The following is a 19562-nucleotide window of genomic DNA, read 5'->3' as shown; positions in this document are numbered from 1 at the left end:
AAGCCCCTGGCTGGCACCGCTGAGATCTGCGCCCCCACCCCCACCCCCCCGAAAGCCAACCCTTCCCACATCCAAGCAGATGGCCGGCTGTCCTATTAAAGGGCTCCAGAGAAGGAGAAGCTAACCTTTGGTTACTATTCCTGTGTCTAACTTTGGATCCTCTTCAGATTCTAACCTAATTCCTCACCTCTCATGAAGCTTGTCTCCTCTTGCTCTAGTCTGTTATGACAGAAAACAGCTTTAAAGAACTATTTGTGAAAATAGACCCCAGCTTTCTCTTCAGGCAATCACCCTTACCCTCTTGTCCCGGAAGTCCCTGGGACAGAGGTTGCCCAGTCTCCTCTGGTGTAGGGGCGGAGGTTCAAGTGTGGCTGTGCACCCTCTTCGCAGCTCCCCTGACCTGCAAGCATAGGCTTCTCAGCTTCTGTCATCTTGGCTCATTTAGAGCTATGACTCCTGAGTTCTCCTCTTGATCAATTACCACCTCCCCTCCGCAGCCGCCAGCCTCATTCATTCATTCATCAAACTTTTATTGAGTACCCACTGTGTGCTTGGCTCTGGGGATGTGGAGATGATTTGTCTAGGAGCTTTAAAGCCTACTGCGGGAGCTCCACCCCCCTGACCTCTTCAACCTCCTAGTTCCTGCTTCCTTCCTTCCTCTGGCTGCAGTTTGTATAAGCCCCCCTGGAGCTCTATTCTGGAAAATTCTAAGCTGGGAGCTGGGGAGACCTTGGGGGGCTGTGGTACCGAGCTGGATGACCTTTAGCAAGTCAATCACACACACACACGCGTGCGCGTGCGTGCCCAGCTGTCCCTGCTCATAAAAGGGCACAGGAAGCCCTGGGCTCTGAGAGATCATGAAGATGGATGAGTGGGGCCCAGCTTGGAGAGATGTGAGTAGTACTCTGCACTGACGATATTACAGAACACGGCTGCTGTGGCCACGAGCATTTAGGACTCAGCTACTGCACTGTCACAGGCTGGGCCCTGTCCTTGGGAGACTTTGGCAGCCCCTCCCCTATCTCCAGCCCCTTTGGAGGCATTGTGGAAAAGGAACTATCTTTTTTTGTGCATTTGGCTGCTCTATCGCAGGGTACCATAGTGACGGGCACGATAGAGATGAGAAGAACTGACTTTTATTGGCTTTTCTCTTCATTCCAGGGTCCCTCCCCAGCCTGACTCCTGTTCCCCCAATCACCCCCCACACACACTCACAAAGCTCCCAGGTCAGTAGGCCCAGGAGAGAAGAAGGCAGGGCCCTTGGTAAGTAAAGCAGATGAAAAGAAAAGCCTACTCTCTTTTCCCTCCCTCTCAGTCATCTCCCTCTCCCTTCTTGCCTCCTTCCTCCCATTACCAACAGCAATTATATTCAAGCCCAATAATTACAGTAACAGCAACAATAATCATCATTTATTGGGTTTGTTTTTCTAGCTTTTTAACCTCCAAAAATATTTTCCAACCTCTTGTTTGTTTTAACATCAATCTCTGGGGGAGATCTTTACAGCTGAGGAAGCTGAGATCCAGACAGGACCGCAAATCACAGGTAGAGTAGATTTACCACAGCTTGTAAATATTAACAAACAAGGTGAGACTCAGATAATACTTCAGAGGCACTGAATTGCAAATCTTGGTTTCCTGGGTCATTCCTGAGTTCCTACCATCCTTGGGATATATTCAACAGCTTTTTGGGGATCCCGGCAGAGCTGAGAATGAGGCTGGAGACGGCTTCTTCAGGCCCAGGTCAGGGACCAAATGCTGGGATAGGACATTTCCCCTCTCAGGATTGCTCTTGTGAATGGGGCTGTGGAGTGGAAGGCAGGAGAACACCTGGGGAGAAAGGCCTGTCTGGCCTGAACCTCCCTTGCCTATATCATGCCCCTCTGCTGGCGGGAGAAAAGGTTCCTCTCTGTGTCAGCTCTTCCCAAGGGAGGGGCTCTCTGCTGAGCATTTGGAGGAGAAAGGAATGAAGATCTATTGGAAGGGCAATCTCTGGCCTCAGGAAGCCCCCCGTCTGAGGGGGGAGCCACAGCCCCCGTCCTCATCCAAGAGCAGAGACATCCCTCTGAGGAGTGCAGAGGCTGTCCTAGGGCCTGGTTCTTCTGGGAAGTCTGGCCCCTCCTCCCCAAGGGTGGGGTGAGAAGTTGGGATTCCCAGAGGTCCCCATAGCCCTCAGTCTCTAAGCAGAGTGTCTTGTCTGCGCTCAAATTCCCTTTTCTCCAAGACATGGGGACCTGGAAGCCCAGGACCCCCACTGGGGTCCAGACAGATGAGAGACGGGGAGAGCAATCATGAATTCCCCCTGCCTCGCTCTGCTCTGTCCCATTAAAAGAGAGGTAGGAGGAGGAAACTGAGCAGATTTGCTTCCCAGATTCCATCTAGAAATGTAATGCCAGGGATCCCCCGCCCACCCTGTTAGGACAAGAGGCCAAGCCTCCCTACCGCACCTCGCAAGCCCCCCGCCCCCCAGGAAAACCTGAAGTCTGGTTACACAAAGCATGCTGCCCACTTTCAGGGCTCTTTTCAGAAGCTTGAGGGCAGGGGCCAGGTTCTATGCCACCTGACACACATTCTCCATTTCAGTGTCCTCTGAACTGGACTGGGAATCTTTCTTCTGGGGCTCCACCCCTTCCACCTCCTCCACCTCCGCAGTGCCTGTGAGGATGGCCAGTCGCTGGGCCAGGGTCTTGGTGTCAGGGAACAGGATAAAGTTGTAGATCAGCGAAGCCAGGACAGCCCCCGTCAGGGGTCCCACCCAGAAGATCTGAGGAGGCAGAAGTGGGTACCCTGCTCGTGAGCCGTCAGGACCATAGGGTGGTTTTGGGACCCCACCTGCTTCCCAGTGTTGACTTGGTCTCCCAGGAACCCTGGAGCCATCTACGTGGTGGCAGATTTGAGAAGCACAAGTCCTGACCTCCCACTCTGAGTGCCCGCAGGTGAAGGGACCTTGCCTCCCACAGGGCTGGGCCAGGCTCCCCGCCACCCCTGCCTCTCTCTTCTCGCCTTCCCATTCCAGCCCAGAACCCCGGCTAGTGCTGTTCCTGTCCCTGCTGGTGTGTGTGTGTGTGTGTGTGTGTCTATTTCTGTTTGTCTTTTTCTTTATCCAAGTTTGGAAATTGGTCCAGCTGGAAGGAGTGAATAAGGAAACAGCCAGGACTTGAGGCCTGGGCCAAGGCTGCAGCTCCTGCCCTGGCTCATTTCTTGCCAGTCCACTGGGTACCCCAGACTTTTTGAAGCTGGAAAGAAAGGATACTGGCCCCGGTCTTCTGAGCTTCGGGAAACCTCCACTGGGGGTCAAGATGGTCTGTGGCAGGGGGACTTGTCTCCCCAGGTGTCTGTGGTCCTCCTGCTGGTGAAAGTCCCTATTGCCACTGGGGCCCTCTCCCTTCCCCTGGCTGCCAGCAGAGGGTCTCACCCAGTGGACTGCGAACTTCCCGACGATGACAGCAGAACCAAAGGAGCGGGCTGGGTTCATGGAGCAGCCGGTGAAGTAGATCTGGGGAGTGAGTGCAGGTCAGGGCGTGAGGCGGCTGAAGGCAGGCCTGGGAGGGGACGGTGCCCTCCACCATGGCTCAGAGTCCCAGCCCCAGACTTGGCCTCTGCAACACCCTATCCGGGGCCTGGAGTGCGGGGCACAGCCTTGGCCCCAAGACACGAGGGCTCAGGGAAGGACACTTCCTCGCCTTCAGGGCCCCTGCAGCCTCCCCAGGGAGGGACCAGTGGGTACATGGGCCCGGTGTCCCCTTTGCCTCTTACCCCAATGAGGTGGCCCACTGCCACAGAGGCTCCAATCGTGGCAGCTGGGGAGCCAGTAGTCTGTCTGCTGTCGGTGGAAGCAAAAACGCAGAGCACAAGCTGCAGGGTCAGGACTAGCTCCACTGCCACCGCCTGGCCCGTGGAGACGCTGCTCCGGACCTGTGCAAGGGGGTTACACTGCAGCCAGCGGGCTCTGCCCGGGGCTGGTGACCCCTTGGGCCTCATTTCCTCACTGTAAGGGGTGAGACGCCTTGCCACCGCCAGTCCCAGGACTTAAGGAGCTAATGGGCTGAGGAGAGCTGTGTGGTGGGGTTCAGGTGAGCCCCAGACACTTGCTCCCTGCAGAAGCGAGTGGCACCCCCCCCCACTCCACGGCTCGGTTGGGGCCAGTGGTTCAGGGGGAGGCGGGGGCCCAGGACTGGTGGGAACAGGAAGGCTGGGGCAGCTAAGATGCACGACGCATGTCTGCAAGCAGCCTGGCTGGGAGGGGCCGTGGGTAGGAGTGGAAGGTGGGGACTCAGGGAAGTAAGTGGAACACAGATGATTAGAGGAATCTGGGGGAGTGAGACAGGCCTCAGGGTGCTGGGGAGGGAGGAACAGGGGACAACAGAGGAGCGGGGGACGTGGGGCGGACCCGGGGAGGTGAAGTGCGTGCAGGGTCCCCTGCTGCTACCCACAGCTCCACCTCTCCCCACCTACCCCCACCCTTAAGTGCCTGGTTCTTTTCCGACTCCTATCCCTTAGTGTGGCTTCTTCCTGCTCCCCCTGTTCCTTGCACCACAATCCCATTCCTGCCCTCCCTGCACTAAGGCCACAGTCATTCCCCTGGGTCCCAGGTCCCAGCCCAGAGCAGGTGTGGAGCACATGCTCTGTTACCTCCCTGTCCCCTCTCCTCCAGCCTGGCCCTCCCCCCCTTTCCACCTGTATGGACCTGCCCCCTCCCCCTCCCTGCACCTACCACGTTGACCCCAAAGGTCTCTCGGATGTCCCCAGGCGTCACCCCGTAAAGCAGAGCAGCCCCCGCTGTGGCCCCTGCCAGCTGGGCAGCCACGTAGGCCACAGCACGGGGCAGGGAGATTTGGGAGCCCACGAGGAAGGCCAGCGTCACAGCAGGGTTGACGTGGGCCCCACTAGCCTTCCAGGTGATCTGCACGATCACGGCCGTGGCCAGGTTGAAGGTGATGGCAATCTGCAGCATAGAGGGAAGCGCCAAGGGCCATCTCAGAGCCGAGCCCACGCCAAAGAACACGTACAGCCCCGTGGCCAGGAACTCGGCAAACAGAGCCTTGCTGATGGTCGTCCAGAGCCGGCACACCAGCATCTTGGCCAAGCTGCGCCTGCCTGACTCCATTGCGTCCGGGTCCTGGTGCCTTTGCTCCCGGGGCCTCTGTTTCTCTTCCCTCTGATCTCCTCTGCCTCCTCTGGTCTCCTGTCTCCGGGCTGCTCCGGCCCCAGCCTGCAGCTCTCTACCACAGTGCTGCTGCCCTGAGGACTGTGTGGTCAGACTGGCAGGGGGCGGGCTGCCAGGGTTATGTGTGTCTGGGTGGGTGGGAGTAGGGGTGGCATGAGGGGTGGCTCTCACATGCCCACTCCACCCTAAGCTCACCTGACGGCTGGAGGAGGGGGGCCCTCCCCGGGCACTGAGCTGGAACCTCCCAGGAGTTCTCCAAGCTGGACAGGCCTAACTCTGCTGCGGGCAGACGCCCAGCCTCGGGGGCCGCAGGTGCCGGAGTAGCGCGGGCCGTGGGATTCCAGGGCGCTCCCATCCCCGATGTCAGCTTAGACAGAGCAAGATCACTCAGATCCCCAAGTCCAAGGCCTGCTTCAGAGGGCCCTGTGCACTCTCCGCAGCACCTGTTCTCCCGGCCCCCTTTGCCTGCAGGCTCGGCCTCCAAGTGGGCTCATGCTATTCTGAGCCCCATAAACCCAGATATGAATGAAGCTCTGTCCTCCATTCCCACCTAAAACCCCACTCACTGAAAGCTGATGTGAACGGAGTCAGCTTTACTGAGGACGTGGGCCTGTGTGGGTGCAGGGGGGCAGATGGAGGGGGTGTTTATTCCACAGCTGATCAGTGACAGCCGTGGCAATGGGCACCTCTGCTGCCCGCCAGCCAGGAGTTTCCACTGGCCCTTCACCCACTTCTGCCTCTTTCTGCCTCCCCTCCCCCAACTCAGCCCTTCCCCTTACTTCTCTGCTCTCCTCCTTCTCAGGGGCCAAAACAATCCCTCTCACGCCACACAGCGTAGCTTACTATTTTTGTGGCTATGCTGGCCCTAAGGTTACCCATGCCCTAGGCTCTGCCCTTTAACCCCCAGCAATATACCAAGGTATTTTCTCAAATAAAAGTGTTCCTTCCCTAAGAAGAACCTGCCGAGCTGTTAAAATAGTACACTCTTCACCTGTTCACCACATCTGGGTGCCCTGACCTCACCCCCCTCCATATCTCCCTGCCCAGTGGTTGTCCCCTGGTGTCCTCAGGCTCCCCAAATGCCACCTGTCTCACAACGAGATCCTCATCTCTCCCTGTGACCCCAAAAGCACTCCTCCTGTTGTCCCCAGCTCAGTTGGTGACACCTGGGAGGCATCCTTGACCTCACCCTCCCGCCCCCATCCAGCGAAGGCAGCAAGTCCTACTGATACTGAATCCTAAATCTTTCTTGACTGTGCCCTCTTCTTGCCACCCCTGCTGCCCTGCAGCCTTTAACCATTCTCTCTGTCTTCTCCCTTGCTCCGCGCCAATCAATTATCCACGCTGCAGCCTGAGCGATCTTTCTAAAATGCAAATCTGATCCTGCTGCTCCCTGGTAACGTCACTTTAAAGCCTCCCGTCCCCTCTGTGAGCTCCGTGCCTGGCCTACAAGGTCCTCTGGGATCCTGCTCCTCCTACCTCACCTCTCCCCACTTTTTGCCTTGTCCTTTACCCTCTGGCCTCACCAAATGGCCAATGGTTCTAGAACACTCCATGCTGGTCTCGCCTTGGGGGATGCTCTCTCCTCTCCCTGGAAAGCCCATCCCACGTCCTTTGCTTGGGTGAGTCCTATTCCTCAGGCTCAGCTTTGATGTCACCTCCCCCTTTCCTGGGTGAGGGGGCAGGAGCCAAGTTTTGTTCATCCCTACATGTAACATCTTGCACAGGGATTTGCTCACTGCTGCCACTAAGGTCCTCAATAAATATTTGTTGAATGAATGAATGAGTGAATAAAAGCTTCTTGGCCTCCTGGAGGCAGGTGACTTTCATGTCTGCTTCATTTCAGCTGGCTCTCCTTACAGCCTTATACCTGTCCTCACCTGGGACTGGGTCTTCTGAAATCTTCAAGTGAAACATCCCAACTCTGACCACAGGCTCTGTCCATCCACCCTCCCCCATTTCAGTCCCAGTCACATTCTTCCCCAATGTCTCCCCCAGCCCCTTTCTGTTCATCCAGCCATCCTGGCTTGACTCTACCTTCTCCAGCCAGATCCCCTGGCATCTCACCTCAGTGCCCTCTGTCCCAGCTCCCTGTTCTCTGCACCCCGCACCCCCCAACCGTGTCCCTCCATCCTCATTCTTCTCCACACCCCTCTGCCCCCATCTGCCCTGCTGAGCGCTGCTGGAGAAACTCGCCCAGCCGTGCAGACTGCCGCCATGACAAGTCCATGGTCTCTGGCCTCAGTAGGGGTCACAGCTCTGCTCAGCAATCCTTACACCACACCGTCGCCAGGCGGCTCTCTCCCCATTCTTCTAAGCTCTACTTCAAACCTTCCGTACTCTCTTCAAGTACCCTACCTTGCTCTGGCTTTCCTCCGGCAGATCTACTTGCCTCCTGTCCTACCTAGAAAGTGAAACCAGCTGGCAAGACTTCTTCCCATCCCTCCACCCCACCCTCCCCCCAGCCGCAAACTCACCTGCAGCTGCCCCATGCCCTTACCAGCTTCCCTTTGACCCTGAAGAAGAGGCAGCCCTTCTCCTGTGTCTGCGTCAGGGGGCCCCCTCCTTGTGTTCTTGTCTCCCTTTGGGCAACTGGGGCCCTCTCTTGGCCATTCCCAGCCTCATCTACAATTTTCACTTCTCCCTCTCCTGGCTGCTTCTTTATAATGTGCCTGGGTAATCACGGAGTAGTGGAGAGACCATGGGTTTGGAATGCCTTTCCTCTTTGTTTCTCTTTCAAGACTTTGCTCAAGTTCAATTCCTCTATGAAGCCTGCCCTAATTTTCACCTCCAGGAGAGTCAGGGCAAGCTTTGTAGAGAAGCTGGGCTTGGACAAAGCCAGTGGCTACTTCTGGCTTTGACCTCCTCAGTGCCTCCACTGTTCCAGTGCAGACTCCCAGGCTTGCCTGGCATGAAGGAGTCTTTCAAGAAATGCTCAAGATTGAAGGAATGTAGTGTGAGTGACATTCCTCTCTGGCCCTGGGGTTGGGGGGTGAGGGTGGGGGGAATTCCCTGCCTAGGGGCTGTCCCAGGGAATCTCCCGGGCATCTGTCTCCTTCCCTCTCCTCAGACAGGGTCATACAGGGCCTGGGGACAGACACCTGCCGGTCCCTACATCTTACCTAGCCTCAGTTTCTGCACCTGTACACAGGCACCAAACAGCAGTAATGCCTGTCTGTTGAGAACCTTTGATAAGACAAGAAAGTGAAAGCATTTGAACACTGCCACATATTCTGTACCCCTGACCAGTGCTTAACTCCTGTGACCTCAGCTTTCCCACTTTTAAAATGGAGATGTTGGGAATTCCATGGTGGTCCAGTGGTTAGGATTCTGAGCTTTCACTGTCAGGAGCCCAGGTTCGATCCCTGGTTGGGGAACTAAGATCCTGCAAGCCACGTGGTATGGCCAAAAAAAAAAAAAAGGTGGAGCTGATAATTCCCACCTCCCTAGGAGAGCGTCCCCCAGTCAGAAAATGTTGGTTATTAGGACTGTCACCTCCCTTCCCACTCCAGCGAGACAGCTGTGAGGGCCGTGCTGGGGTGGGAAGGGTCCAGGACAAGCAGCACCTGAGGCCCCTGCTCTGGGCCCTGGAGACTGAGAGTCTTAAGTGTAGTGGCAGCCCTGGTCTCCAGTTGGCCTAGAGCAGAACCTCCTGGGGCCCTGCCTGGCCTGGAACAAGGTCCTTCACCCACTGAGGACAGGTGGACATTGGCCAGGACTTGCTCCAGCTCCAGCCAGCATGTCCCTGGACCCAGCCAGTCCTGGGCCCTGGTAGCACGCTTTTGAGGTCACTCTTGCTCCAAGAGCTTTTGTCAAGCCCCACACCTGGCTGCCTACAGCTGCCTGTCAGGTGGCTGTGTGCTCTTAACCTCTCAGAGGCCTGTCTCTGGGCTCCCCAGACTAGCGAGTTGGGCATCTCTGTGGGGAGATGTGTGTGTGGTGTGTGCGTGGACACAAGGGGCAATGTGAGCTCTGACTGAGGTTCTCTCTCAGGGCTTGGAGAGGATGGGGGAGCAAGAAGGAGGGGAAGGAGGAGGGAACTGGAAGAGATGAGAAGGGACAATAAAAACATGACAGAAAGGGAAAGATTCAAGGTAGTTTCCCTTGTATCCCCTCACCCTTCCCCACAAAATGGTGGAAAGAGGAAGCTGAGGCTCAGAAGGGGGCTGACAGAGCCGACCCTCCCGGCAACCCCTCCTCCTGTCCATCCATCTAGACAGCAAACCCTCTGTCTGTTCTCTGCATGACCCCTAGTCCTCCTCCATCTTTCCATCATGTCACCATGTCCACCTTCCTACCTGGTGAAACTGGCAGCCCCTGGGCAGAGGAGGAGGGGAAGGGGAGGAAGCCTCCTACAGGAGAGTCAAAGCTCTTTTGGGTTCTGTCTTCACGTGGAGCAGAGGGTCAGAGGGATGACTGAGCATGTGTGTGCCTGGTTATGACACACACGTATACCTCGCTGAGAACACGTGGGGCCAGGCAGCTGGGTCTGGTCCCGAGCGGCCCTGTGAGAGGGAATGGGGGACGGGCGATGTGGCTCTGCACACACGCGGAGTGAGCGGTCTATGCCGAAAGACGGAGCCCGCTGGGTACAACCGAAGATCCTTGCGGAGCGGCGCTAGCGTGTGCGGGCTCGTGTGTGCGCAGGTCTTTGTGAGCCCCGGACTCGAGCCGCGCGGGGAGGATCCGACACCAGGGAGCGCAGCGCCCTCTGCTGGCCAAACTGCCCGGCCCGCGGCACCTAGTCAGCCCCATATGCCCTAGGCGGACCCTCGCCCTCGGACTGGCCAGTACCTCCCTCGGACTGGGTGCCCCGCCCATCCCTGAGGGCCTGTCCCTCATAGGCCCACCGTTCACCCCGTCATGCTCCCCGTGGGACCCGTCGGAGAAAGGAACCAAGTTGCTGGGCTGGATGGAGAGGCCTGCCTCCCAGTCACGGCTGTGCCTCACTTGAGTCTTGCGTGGAAGTCTTGCGAGGAGGTCTGATATTCTCGTCCACAACCGCCGGAGGAGGAAGCTGAGGCTCAGATTGGGGTTGAGAGAGCCGACCCTCCCAGCAACCCATCCTCCTGCCCACCCATGTAGACAGCTAACCCTCTGTCTATTCTTGGCCTTGACCCCTAGTCCTCCTCCATCTCTCCATTCTGTCACCTTGTCCACTTTCCTACCAGGTGAAACTGGCAGCCCCTGGGCGGGCAGAGGAATCCCCTCTCTTCTGTACAGACAGTGGGGTGGGGGTGGGGGGCTGGGGGTAGCTGCTTCCTGGTGGCCCAGGGGACCGAGGCCTGAAAGACTCCCCAGGGCCCCCTCTCCTCCACGCCGCATCTGGCCCAGACCCGGGACTTGGGGAAGAGGAAGCGCGGCAGCGGTGGATTCGGTGGACGAGGTCCCCCCCTGCTGGTCGGAGCTGACACTTGCGCCGGGCTCTTGGGTAGGGGCAGGGGTGGAGGCAGCGGGTGGGGGACCGCTCCTTTACCGGGGCTTCACACACACTGCCATTTGGTGTTTACTGCAAGCCGTCAGGCAGGCAGGGCAGGGTGCCGGCTGCCGCTGCCATTTACATATACTAGACTCAAGTTTGGAGGAGGGCTGGGGAGTCTGCCCCGCCTCACCTACAGCCCCTGGGACTGACCCTGGCCAGCCACTGTCTATAGCTTCTCCCATCGCTTCTCAGTCCATCTCCTGGCCCTGCTGGCCCCTCCTCTTCTGAGGCAAAACTGAAAACCACGGGGGAGAGGTTCCCACACCAGGGAGAAGCGCGAGCTCGGGTTTAAACACTCTCGGGAGAGCAGAGGCCCAGAACTGCGGTGTGGCTGGGGTCCCAGCTGTGGACGTGCTGGTTTTTCTTCACACTAGCAAATCGAGCCTCGATCTGAGGTGCCTGTCCCTGTTTGCACAAGGGTTTCCCTTTTATCCATTGTTTCATTTTATCCTCATAACAATCCATGAAATGGGTACAAGTATCCCCATTTTACAGATGAGGTAATTAAAACCCAGACAGCTTGTGTTATCCAAAGTTGCACAACCAGGTTTGAACTCAAAGCCAGAGTGACTCTGATAAGGAGTCGTGTCCTGAGCTGTTGTGTGCCCCTCTCGCCACAGAGAGCAGCCCAGCCCCAGGAATCCCACTCCCTCCCTTCATCTGACCCCACAACGACCCTGTGAGGAAAGCATTTTTTATCCTCACTTTATAGCTTAAGAGATGGGAGGCTTAGTGAGTTGAAGGGGGTCTCCTAAGGAGTGTCAGTGGCAAGGGGACAAGGGCGGGTAAGGGCAGAGCTACAGGCCCAGAGGGGAAGACGGTGGGAACCATGGCTGGTAGAGGCTGGGCTGGGTATGGCTTCTGGTAGGGGTGGGGGCAGGGGGCTTCTCCCTCTGAGCACAGGCACCCAACGTGGCACATTTTTGGCACACCGAGGGGCAGAGAGGGGAGTCCGGGACTGTGTCTCCTGCCCAATGACAGACCTGGCTGGTCACCCCATCGGCATCTCAAGGGGCTGCCCGGCCGGTTCACTTCTGCCTAGCACACCCTGGCACTGGTGCCAGGCCCTCCTCAAGTGGCAGGGACTTGACATAGCTGAGGAGGGAGGGGCAAGCAGGCAGGCAACTCGGTGAGGACCCCTCCTTCTCTGCTCCCACTGCCCCCCTCCTGACCTCTAGCTCTGTTGCTACATTTGGTCTCTTTCTCTCTCTCCTCCCAACCCCGTCTCTGACTCTCTAAGCCTCCCCTGGCCTCAGCTTCCCTGTCTTTCCCCAGAGGATTGTGGAGACTGTGGAAGAGGGTGTGGGATGATGAGGAGGAGAGGTGATGAGCCAGAGTATCCTGAGGTGAGGCTTCTGGAGAGAGACGAGGCCGAACATGAATGTCAGTGGTTTATTGGGAAGCCTCCACCCCTAACACCAGCAGCCCTACCCCATGCATCCTTGAGCAGAAATAAATAAGGCGGCATGTAATGAACCAGTTTGCCTCCCTCCTAAAGAGCTCTGGGGAAGGTCAGCCTCTGCTGTCCCAGGGGCTGGGATCCCCCTGGCTCTTGAGGAGGGGCTGGGGAGAGGGAGGGGACACAGACTGCCAACCACCCCTTCCTGGCCTGGCCTGGGGCAGCCTGCAAGCTTAGCACTGCGTTCACAATGCCTGAGGTCTGACCTCGCTGCAGCAGTCTGCCCTGTGCCAGAGAGACCCCTTCCCCACCAGACCCCAGCCCCTGGCCCCCACCCCAAGAGTCCCATCCTGGGCTCCTCCTCCCAACTCTAACCGTTCAGCCTGGGGAGCCAGCACCTCCTCCCCAGCCCAGAGGACCCGGCTGCGGGGGAAGGAAGCTTGCTGTCCTATATTTCTCTTCTTTCCCCCTGCGGTTCAGGGGCCGAGAGGCTGGCCCCCGCGTGATGCTGGTCACTGGGCAGTCAGCTCCATGGTCTTCTTCCGCTCCTCTCGCTGCTCCTCCCAGTCCTCCTCGGGCTCGTACGTGCCCTTGACGATGGCCACACGCTCACTCAGGCTCAGGGCGTTGGGGGAGAACAGGTAGAAGTAGAGGATAGCAGCCAAGGCGGCCCCCACGATGGGCCCCACCCAGAACACCTGGTGGAGACAGAGCAGTGTCAGTGGGCCGAGCCCCAGGCCTCAGAGACCAAGAGCTCCCCCTCCAGAGGACAGACCTATGGGCCTCTCAGAGGAGACAGACAGAGAGACTTCCAGACCTCCCGAAGGAAAGACTTCTCCCCACTTCAGGGACAGATATACTGACACCCCACTCCCCAATGACAGGGACATGGACCACAGACACCCAGATCCTCAGAGGAGACAGACATCTCCAGAGGGACAGGGCCCCGCCAACCCCACCCTAAAGAGAGACAAATGAACCTTCAGAGGGAACAGACATGGAGATCCTCGGAGAGATGAACAGAACGCCTCTCCCTTCCACACAGGGATAGAGACAGACTCTGGAGAGCTCTCAAAGGAGATGACAGACAGATTGTCCAGAGGGACAGACCCACAGGGAGGAAGACTCTCCCCATTCCCCCAACAGGGACAGATAAATAAAACATCAAAGAGGACAGACACACGGGCCCCCTGCCCCCCACCACCCAGAAAGATGGAAGCAAAATCCTCAGAGAGCAGCACTGGAGTACAGATCCTTTTCCCTTCCCCAGAGGGACAGACACACATAGTCAGTCCCTCCCCTCAAACCAGGGTCCCCTGCCTAAAAAATCTATCCCCGCCCCTGTCCTTGTTCCGGCTGCATCCCCTTCTCTCTCCAGCCACCCCCAAGCTCTAGGCCCCCATCATCCGGAAAGTCCTGTTAGCTGTCAGCTGCTAAGGCTGGGTTTCTAGGCCTTCATTGTCAGGGAGCCAGGGGAGGCCCAGACTCACCCAGTGCGAGGGGCTGAACTGGTTCATGATCACTGCGGGGCCGAGAGAGCGGGCTGGGTTCATGGAGCAGCCGGTGAAGTAGATCTGGACGGAGGGAGGGAGGTGGTGAGGAGGGCAGCGTGCTTGTCTACTCCCATCCGGCCCGGACTCTCCCCGGGTCCCCCAGCAGTTCAGGGGCTCAGCCAGGTCTCCAACTGTCTCCTAATTCCTAGGCTGGTGACCTCTCCCTCCACAGGTTCCTACGGACCCCTCCTCTCCTCTCTGTCCTGCGCTTGGGCTTGGCTTCCTGCCCCCGTCCCAACTCCCACTCACTTCCATCTTTCCTCAGACTGGAGAAGGTTTGAGGGGATCAAGTCTGGGCCAGAGTAGAGCAGCTCCACTCCAGGCCTTAACTGCCAGGCTCATTGGTTCAGAAGGTACTCCCCATTATTTGCCCCAAGGGGCAGCAATGCTCACCCCCACTAGGTGGCCCAGTGTGACGGACAAGCCAATAGACAGGGCTGGGGAGCCCACAGGGCTGGTGCGGCGGGAGTCGGTGGAGGAGAAGATACAGATCGCCAGCTGGAAGGTCAGAATCATTTCCACCGCAACGGCCTGGCCCGGAGTTGTGTTGTTGTTGAGCTGCAAGGGAAGGGTGTGGTAGAGACCCTGCCTTCTTCTGCCTCTATGGCCAGGGACTTGGGGGGATGGGCTTTTGGTCTCCAGGGACATCTAGAGCCTGAGCAGCTGGAAGCCAAGCCCTGTCACATCAGGGAGGTCATCTGCTGAAGAGACTACATACTTCGCAGTGAGCACAAAGCTTGGAACGCAAAGCTGTGGCTAAAGGGCAAGTGTGACGGGAGCTCTTCCTGGACACAGGCCTGTCACTCGTTCTGCCCAGTCCCCAATCCCCACAAGCTGGCATTTACCCTCCCTCCTATGGGCAGCTGCCCAGTTTGCTTACGGCACCCCCCAAGCCCGCCTCCCGCCTGTGCCTGACCCGCTGCCAGTTCCAACCTCAAACCCGTCTCTCTGGCGGGGCTGACTCACCGCTTGACAATGGCCGAGAAAATCCTCCTCTGTGTTTGATTAATGAACCCAGTTTGCATGGGACATGGGGGCTGAATCTGGGGCTGCGTGCGGGGGAGGCAGCAGGGGGCCAGGAGCAGGAACCAATACTCATCAGAGACTGCATGCACTGGCACCACATTAGGGAGTTCACAAGCACGGTTTCTACACGTAACTCCCTGACCCCTGCTGTTATGGAGGAGTCCCAGGTAATAGTCCCTGCTGTTACGGCCATTCCCACGTAGTGTGAGTGAGAAAAACGAGACCCGGAGAGGCCAGGGTCACCGAAGACAGCATCACAACCCACCTCTCTCCGATGGTCCCATGAGACCACTCCACTGAGGAGCACACAGGAGCAATGAGGCGCCCAAGAGGACAGAAGAGCTCAGAGGTAAGACAGGCAAAGAGAGAAGTTTGGGGTAAGAAAAGAGGGGCAGTAGGCAGGCACCAGGAGAGAGGCCAGCATGGGGCAGCACGAGGGGGTCAGGCAGAGGAGGTGAATATGAACCACAGGAGTGGGCTGAGGGGCACACACCGAGATTCATCTTCCCGGCCTTAGGAGGCTGTGACCTTCCTGGCAGAGGTGTGCACTGGACCACTCACTCTGTGGCACCCATTCGGGAGATGGGGTTTGGGGGCCAGGTCCAGAGCCCACCACAGGGTCCCTGCCCCACAACCAGCCCCGTGGGCACTCACCGCGTTGACGGCCAGATTGCCTCGGGCATCGCGTGGTGCCACCCCATAGAGGATGCCAGCCCCGGCAATGGCGCCCACCAGCTGGGCCACCACGTAGAAGGCTGCCCGGAGCAGGGAGATCTGGTTGCCCAGTAGGAGGGCCAGTGTGATGGCGGGGTTCATGTGGCCACCGCTCACGGGCCCCAGGGCCTGGGCCATGGTGCCTACGGCCAGGCCGAAGGTCAGCGAGATCTGCAGGATGGTGGGCAGCGCCGACGGCCACTTGAGGGCCGAGCCGAGGCCGAAGAAGACGAGGATGAGGGTGGCCAGGAACTCTGCGAACACTGCCTTGAGAAAGGCCGCGGAGCACACCTCCTTCTTCATGGTCTTGAGGCAGCAGCCCCCGCAGGGGTCGCACGTCGGGGCGGCGGCGCAGCGGGCCGGGGGGGGGGGGGACTGGCTCCCGGGCGCCGAGCGCTCTCCGGCGCCCGCGGCGTGCCTCGCCTCCTGGCGCGGGCCCTGCGGGGCGCGCTATATACAAGGCAGGCGCCCCGCGGCGGGGCGGGCGCGCGGGCGGGGGCAGTGGGCGGCTCCCGCACCCGGCGGCCAGCACTGCGCGCTGGGAGGGAACTTCAAGGCCGCCGCGGTCTCGCCGCTGACCCAGGCCCCGCGCTCCCCTACCCCCCGCCCGGGCAGCAGCCCGCCCGCTCGGGCCACGTGACCCGGCTGGCGGTGTAGACCCGTCGGGCTGCCTGGGACCCGCGCACGGTGCGCTTCGGGCGGCTCCCGTGCTCTACTCCGCGCTGCCTGTCCCGGGCTCCCCGGGAGACTTTGTCGGGTCCGGGCTCTCTCGTCCTACCGACCTCCGGCCGTCTGCCTCCGCTGGGCCTTGATCTCCGGCCATGGTCTTCCCCTTTTCTTCTCTTCGGGCGCTGGGTCCAGCTCCTCCATTTCCTCCTGCGACCTGGGCATCCTGACCCGGCTTCGCGCCCGGCAGGGTTGGAATGATGCGCTTTCTTGAGGACAGCGCCGCCGCCATCCAGCTCCCTACCGGCCGGTGGCAGGGGCGGGCGGCGGGCAGGGCCGTGCGGGGCGGTCCGGCCATCGTGGGCCTCTCCCGCACTTTGCCCGGCAGGCCTCCAGGGTTGGAGAGGGGGCGTTTTGAGATAAGTGGGCACCGTGCCAGCCTGCCCCGGACTCAGCCAACCAACCTACTCTCTCTATTTCACCTTTCCTCATCTCTTTTACTCTCTATGACTTTGTCTCTACATCCTTTTCCATATCTGTCTCTCTTACACGTGGTTTCTTTTAGTTTCCCCAAAGTCAAGTCCTCCTACCCCTGGACTCGGTGACACTTCCTTCCAGTCCCGTTCCTCGCCCCCCTCCGACCTTGCCCCTTCCCTCTGAGCTCCCAGCTGCTTTCCACCCACCCCTCCCACCCTTCCCTCTTCCCACCCCCAGGTTAGGCATGTGGGGAATGAGGCTGGAGGGCCCTCGAGGGCTTGGAAGAGGGGCAAGGACCCACCGCCAGGATTCCAGGAGTGGAGATGCACTGAACACCCCACCACCACTACCATGACACGTCTTTGGGAAGCACTCAGCACAGTGCTTGGCACAGAGTAAGGCTCAATAAAGTTTCCTCAAGTTGTGACTGTAATGTTAAAACCCCCCTGAGGGCTCTGTGTGGAGCAAAGCGAGAGGGTGCAGCAGAGGGAGAGAACAGGTGCTCCTCTGTCAGGGGGCTGAAGGGAGGGGCGCGGAGGGAAGCCAAGGACCTGGAGGAGCGGGATGTGGGCTCTGTGGCAGCTAAGTTGCCAAAGAAAACAGGGAAGGAAGAAACCTCGCTATTGTTCCTGCTCTGCCCCGGTTTCCTACTGGACCAGCTCCTCCCCCAGGTCTCTCCTCTTAAGGCAGGAGGCCCGTCTGTCCCTTCTGCCATGGGTCCTGGGGCCCTGCCCCTGGCAGAGCATGGCAGCTGTATTCAGGATCTTCATCTGGGCTTAGGGCTCAGGGCTCTGCGGGGCCTGGTTCAGACTGGTGCAGACTGGGACAATGACCCTCATGACCCCAGAGGCCTTTGGGGACTAAGCCCTTTCACTGCTGAACTTGCCTCCAGTCTGCCCCCTTCCACCTTCTTTTTCATCCTCTCTCTTCAGGCACTGTTGTGAATCCACACGTGGAGTGGGAAGGACTCGGCAGTGTCACCAGGGGAAGGAAGCTCCTACTTGAGGATTTGAGACCAATCCTTTACAGCTAACAAATGGCTTTGGCCTCCACTGTGTGATTAAATTCCAAGCTACCTGTGAGGAAGATCAGACTGAGAGGTTCTGCCTTGCCCAGGGTCACACATGACCTGAGATGGGACCCATGGCGTCGTCAGAAGTGGCCTGGTGTGGCTGAAGAAGGAGACCCTATCTGTCCAGATTGCTCAAATGGGGGCAGCTGGTTACATCTCCTAGGCCTGTGCTTAAGGCCCTTCCACCTCTCTCTAACCATCAGGGTCACTCTGTCCCCAGGTTGTCACAAGAGCACCTACATGCCGGAATTATCTTTGCCCTGAGCACTTGGACCCTTCCCTGCCACAGACCCAGAGGAATGCTTCCCTGGGACCACTCTGGGCTGGGAGATGGATCTCCCCATGTGTGACACAGAAAGTTAGGATCTCTCAGGGGGAACCCCTTCTTCCTCTCCTGATATTGGGCCCCCTTGGTTCTTTGGGAGCAGTTTCTGGTTGAGGGCAGAAATGGTAGGGTAATTGGCAGCGGGTGATGCTGCCAGGACTCCACATATCCCCAGGTTTGGGGAAGAGTCATTCATTCATTCCACAAAGACTTATTGAGCACTTACTATGTACCAGGCACTGTTCTAGGCACTGGGGATATAGCCATGAGCCAGCAGACAATGTCTCTGCGTTGTGGAGCTAATATTCTAGTGAAAGGAGACAGACAATAAACAATGGACATATTGAAATTATATAGTACGATAGAATGTGGTTAAGTGCTATGGAAAAGTAGAATATGTTATGGGAAACTGGTTCTTTGCACTTTAAATGGTTGTCGTGTGGGTCTTATTGAGAAGGTGACATCTGAGGAAAGACTTGAAGAGTGAAGCCGAATCTGGCCTCTGTACCCCAACGTCAAATTAAATCTCAGAGACAGAGTTTTGGGTGAAGTAGAAAAGAATAGCTCTATTGTTTTGCCAGGTAAAGGGGGACACAGTAGGCTAATGCCCTCAAAACTGTGTGCTCCACCCTGGGGGGGCCTGTGAGGAGTCTTACAGTCCAGGGGCGGGGTTGCTGATAAGGATCAGGGTGCATGCAGGGACCGCATTCCTTCAATCCAGAGATCATCTGGTGTCAGGTTATGATGGGCGAACTGTGACCCTCTCTGGAATGAAGAGTGCTTCATCACATCTTCCATTTGGTGAGGGTTTTAGTTCTTCCGAAGAGCTCAAAGATAACATTATGTGTATATCCCTTGAGGGGGAACCAGGACCCTGCCCTCAAGGCTGTACTACTGTTTCTTGACTGCTCCTTCCTTGTCTCCGTATCCCTTCCCTTCCCTGATTAGCAACTGTTTGAACCTGCCCTTTGGAACTCAGAGAAGGGGACACAGAAAGGCTTTTGTGCCCAGGAGCCCCACAGGGTCCTGCTTGGTTTCAAGAGGAGAGGGAAAGAACCGTGCACGTATCTGGGGAAGAACCTTCCAGGCAGTGGGAGCAGCCCGTGTTGCTGAAGCAGGAGAAAGGGAGGGCAGAGAGTGGTAGCAGTGGGCAGACCTTGTGTGTCACCTGACGGACCACAGGCTTCACTCGAAAGAGGGAATCATTACGCAGGGACTAGCGTGGGCTGACAGAGTTTTAACACAACGCCTCTGTTGCTGTGTAGAGAAGAGATGGGAGGGGCGGGAATGGAAGCGGGGAGACAGTGGCCTGGCCCTGAGTGTGGGTGCTGAAGGTGAGAGCGATGGGATCTGGATCCCTTGGAGGTAGAACTGACAGGGTTCCCTGGTGGAGTCAGGGTCAGGTGTGAGAAGGAGAAGTCAAAGATGACTCAAGCCTTTTGGCCTGAGCAGTTGGAAAGATGGAGTTGCCATCAGCTGGGATGGGGAGGACTGTGGCAGAAGCAGGTTTGGGGAGACGAGCAGAAGGCCAGTTTTGGACATGTTGAATGTTAGGCATTGTCCTAGACCCTAGGGTCCCTGCCCTGACTTCCCAGCATGGTGCTACAGCCAGCACGAGGGGACTGAAAGGGGCTGTCCTTTGCTCTCTCTGGAGGACACACAGCCGGCCCATGTCCTGGTGGCC

General features: G+C 58.1%; 2 protein-coding genes and 1 long non-coding RNA gene across 3 annotated transcripts; 1 reads left to right on the top strand and 2 right to left on the bottom strand.

The window, feature by feature from the left end:
* Positions 1-1395: 1395 nt before the first annotated feature.
* Positions 1396-5286, bottom strand: AQP6 (aquaporin 6). The gene is made up of 4 exons (XM_082352539.1): positions 4712-5286; positions 3754-3912; positions 3413-3493; positions 1396-2761 (listed from the first exon to the last, which is right to left on the bottom strand). Exons 1-4 carry the CDS (start codon positions 5102-5104, stop codon positions 2549-2551), a joined length of 846 nt encoding a protein of 281 aa, XP_082208665.1. The 5' UTR covers positions 5105-5286; the 3' UTR covers positions 1396-2548.
* A 6738-nt stretch (positions 5287-12024) lies between these two features.
* AQP5 (aquaporin 5) lies at positions 12025-15773 on the bottom strand. Its single transcript, XM_082352543.1, has 4 exons — positions 15279-15773; positions 13992-14156; positions 13536-13619; positions 12025-12743 (listed from the first exon to the last, which is right to left on the bottom strand). The coding sequence occupies exons 1-4, from the start codon at positions 15639-15641 to the stop codon at positions 12558-12560; spliced, it is 798 nt and encodes a 265-aa protein (XP_082208669.1). The 5' UTR covers positions 15642-15773; the 3' UTR covers positions 12025-12557.
* Positions 14163-18230, top strand: LOC309610116. Its single transcript, XR_014233721.1, has 2 exons — positions 14163-14973; positions 17414-18230. It is a non-coding gene; the product is annotated as an uncharacterized lncRNA (long non-coding RNA).
* Positions 18231-19562: the final 1332 nt, after the last annotated feature.

Source organism: Balaenoptera borealis (genome assembly GCF_965194805.1).
Source record: "Balaenoptera borealis genome assembly, chromosome: 13".
Taxonomy (NCBI): Eukaryota; Metazoa; Chordata; class Mammalia; order Artiodactyla; family Balaenopteridae; genus Balaenoptera; species Balaenoptera borealis.
This window is presented reverse-complemented; position numbering and strand designations above follow the sequence as displayed.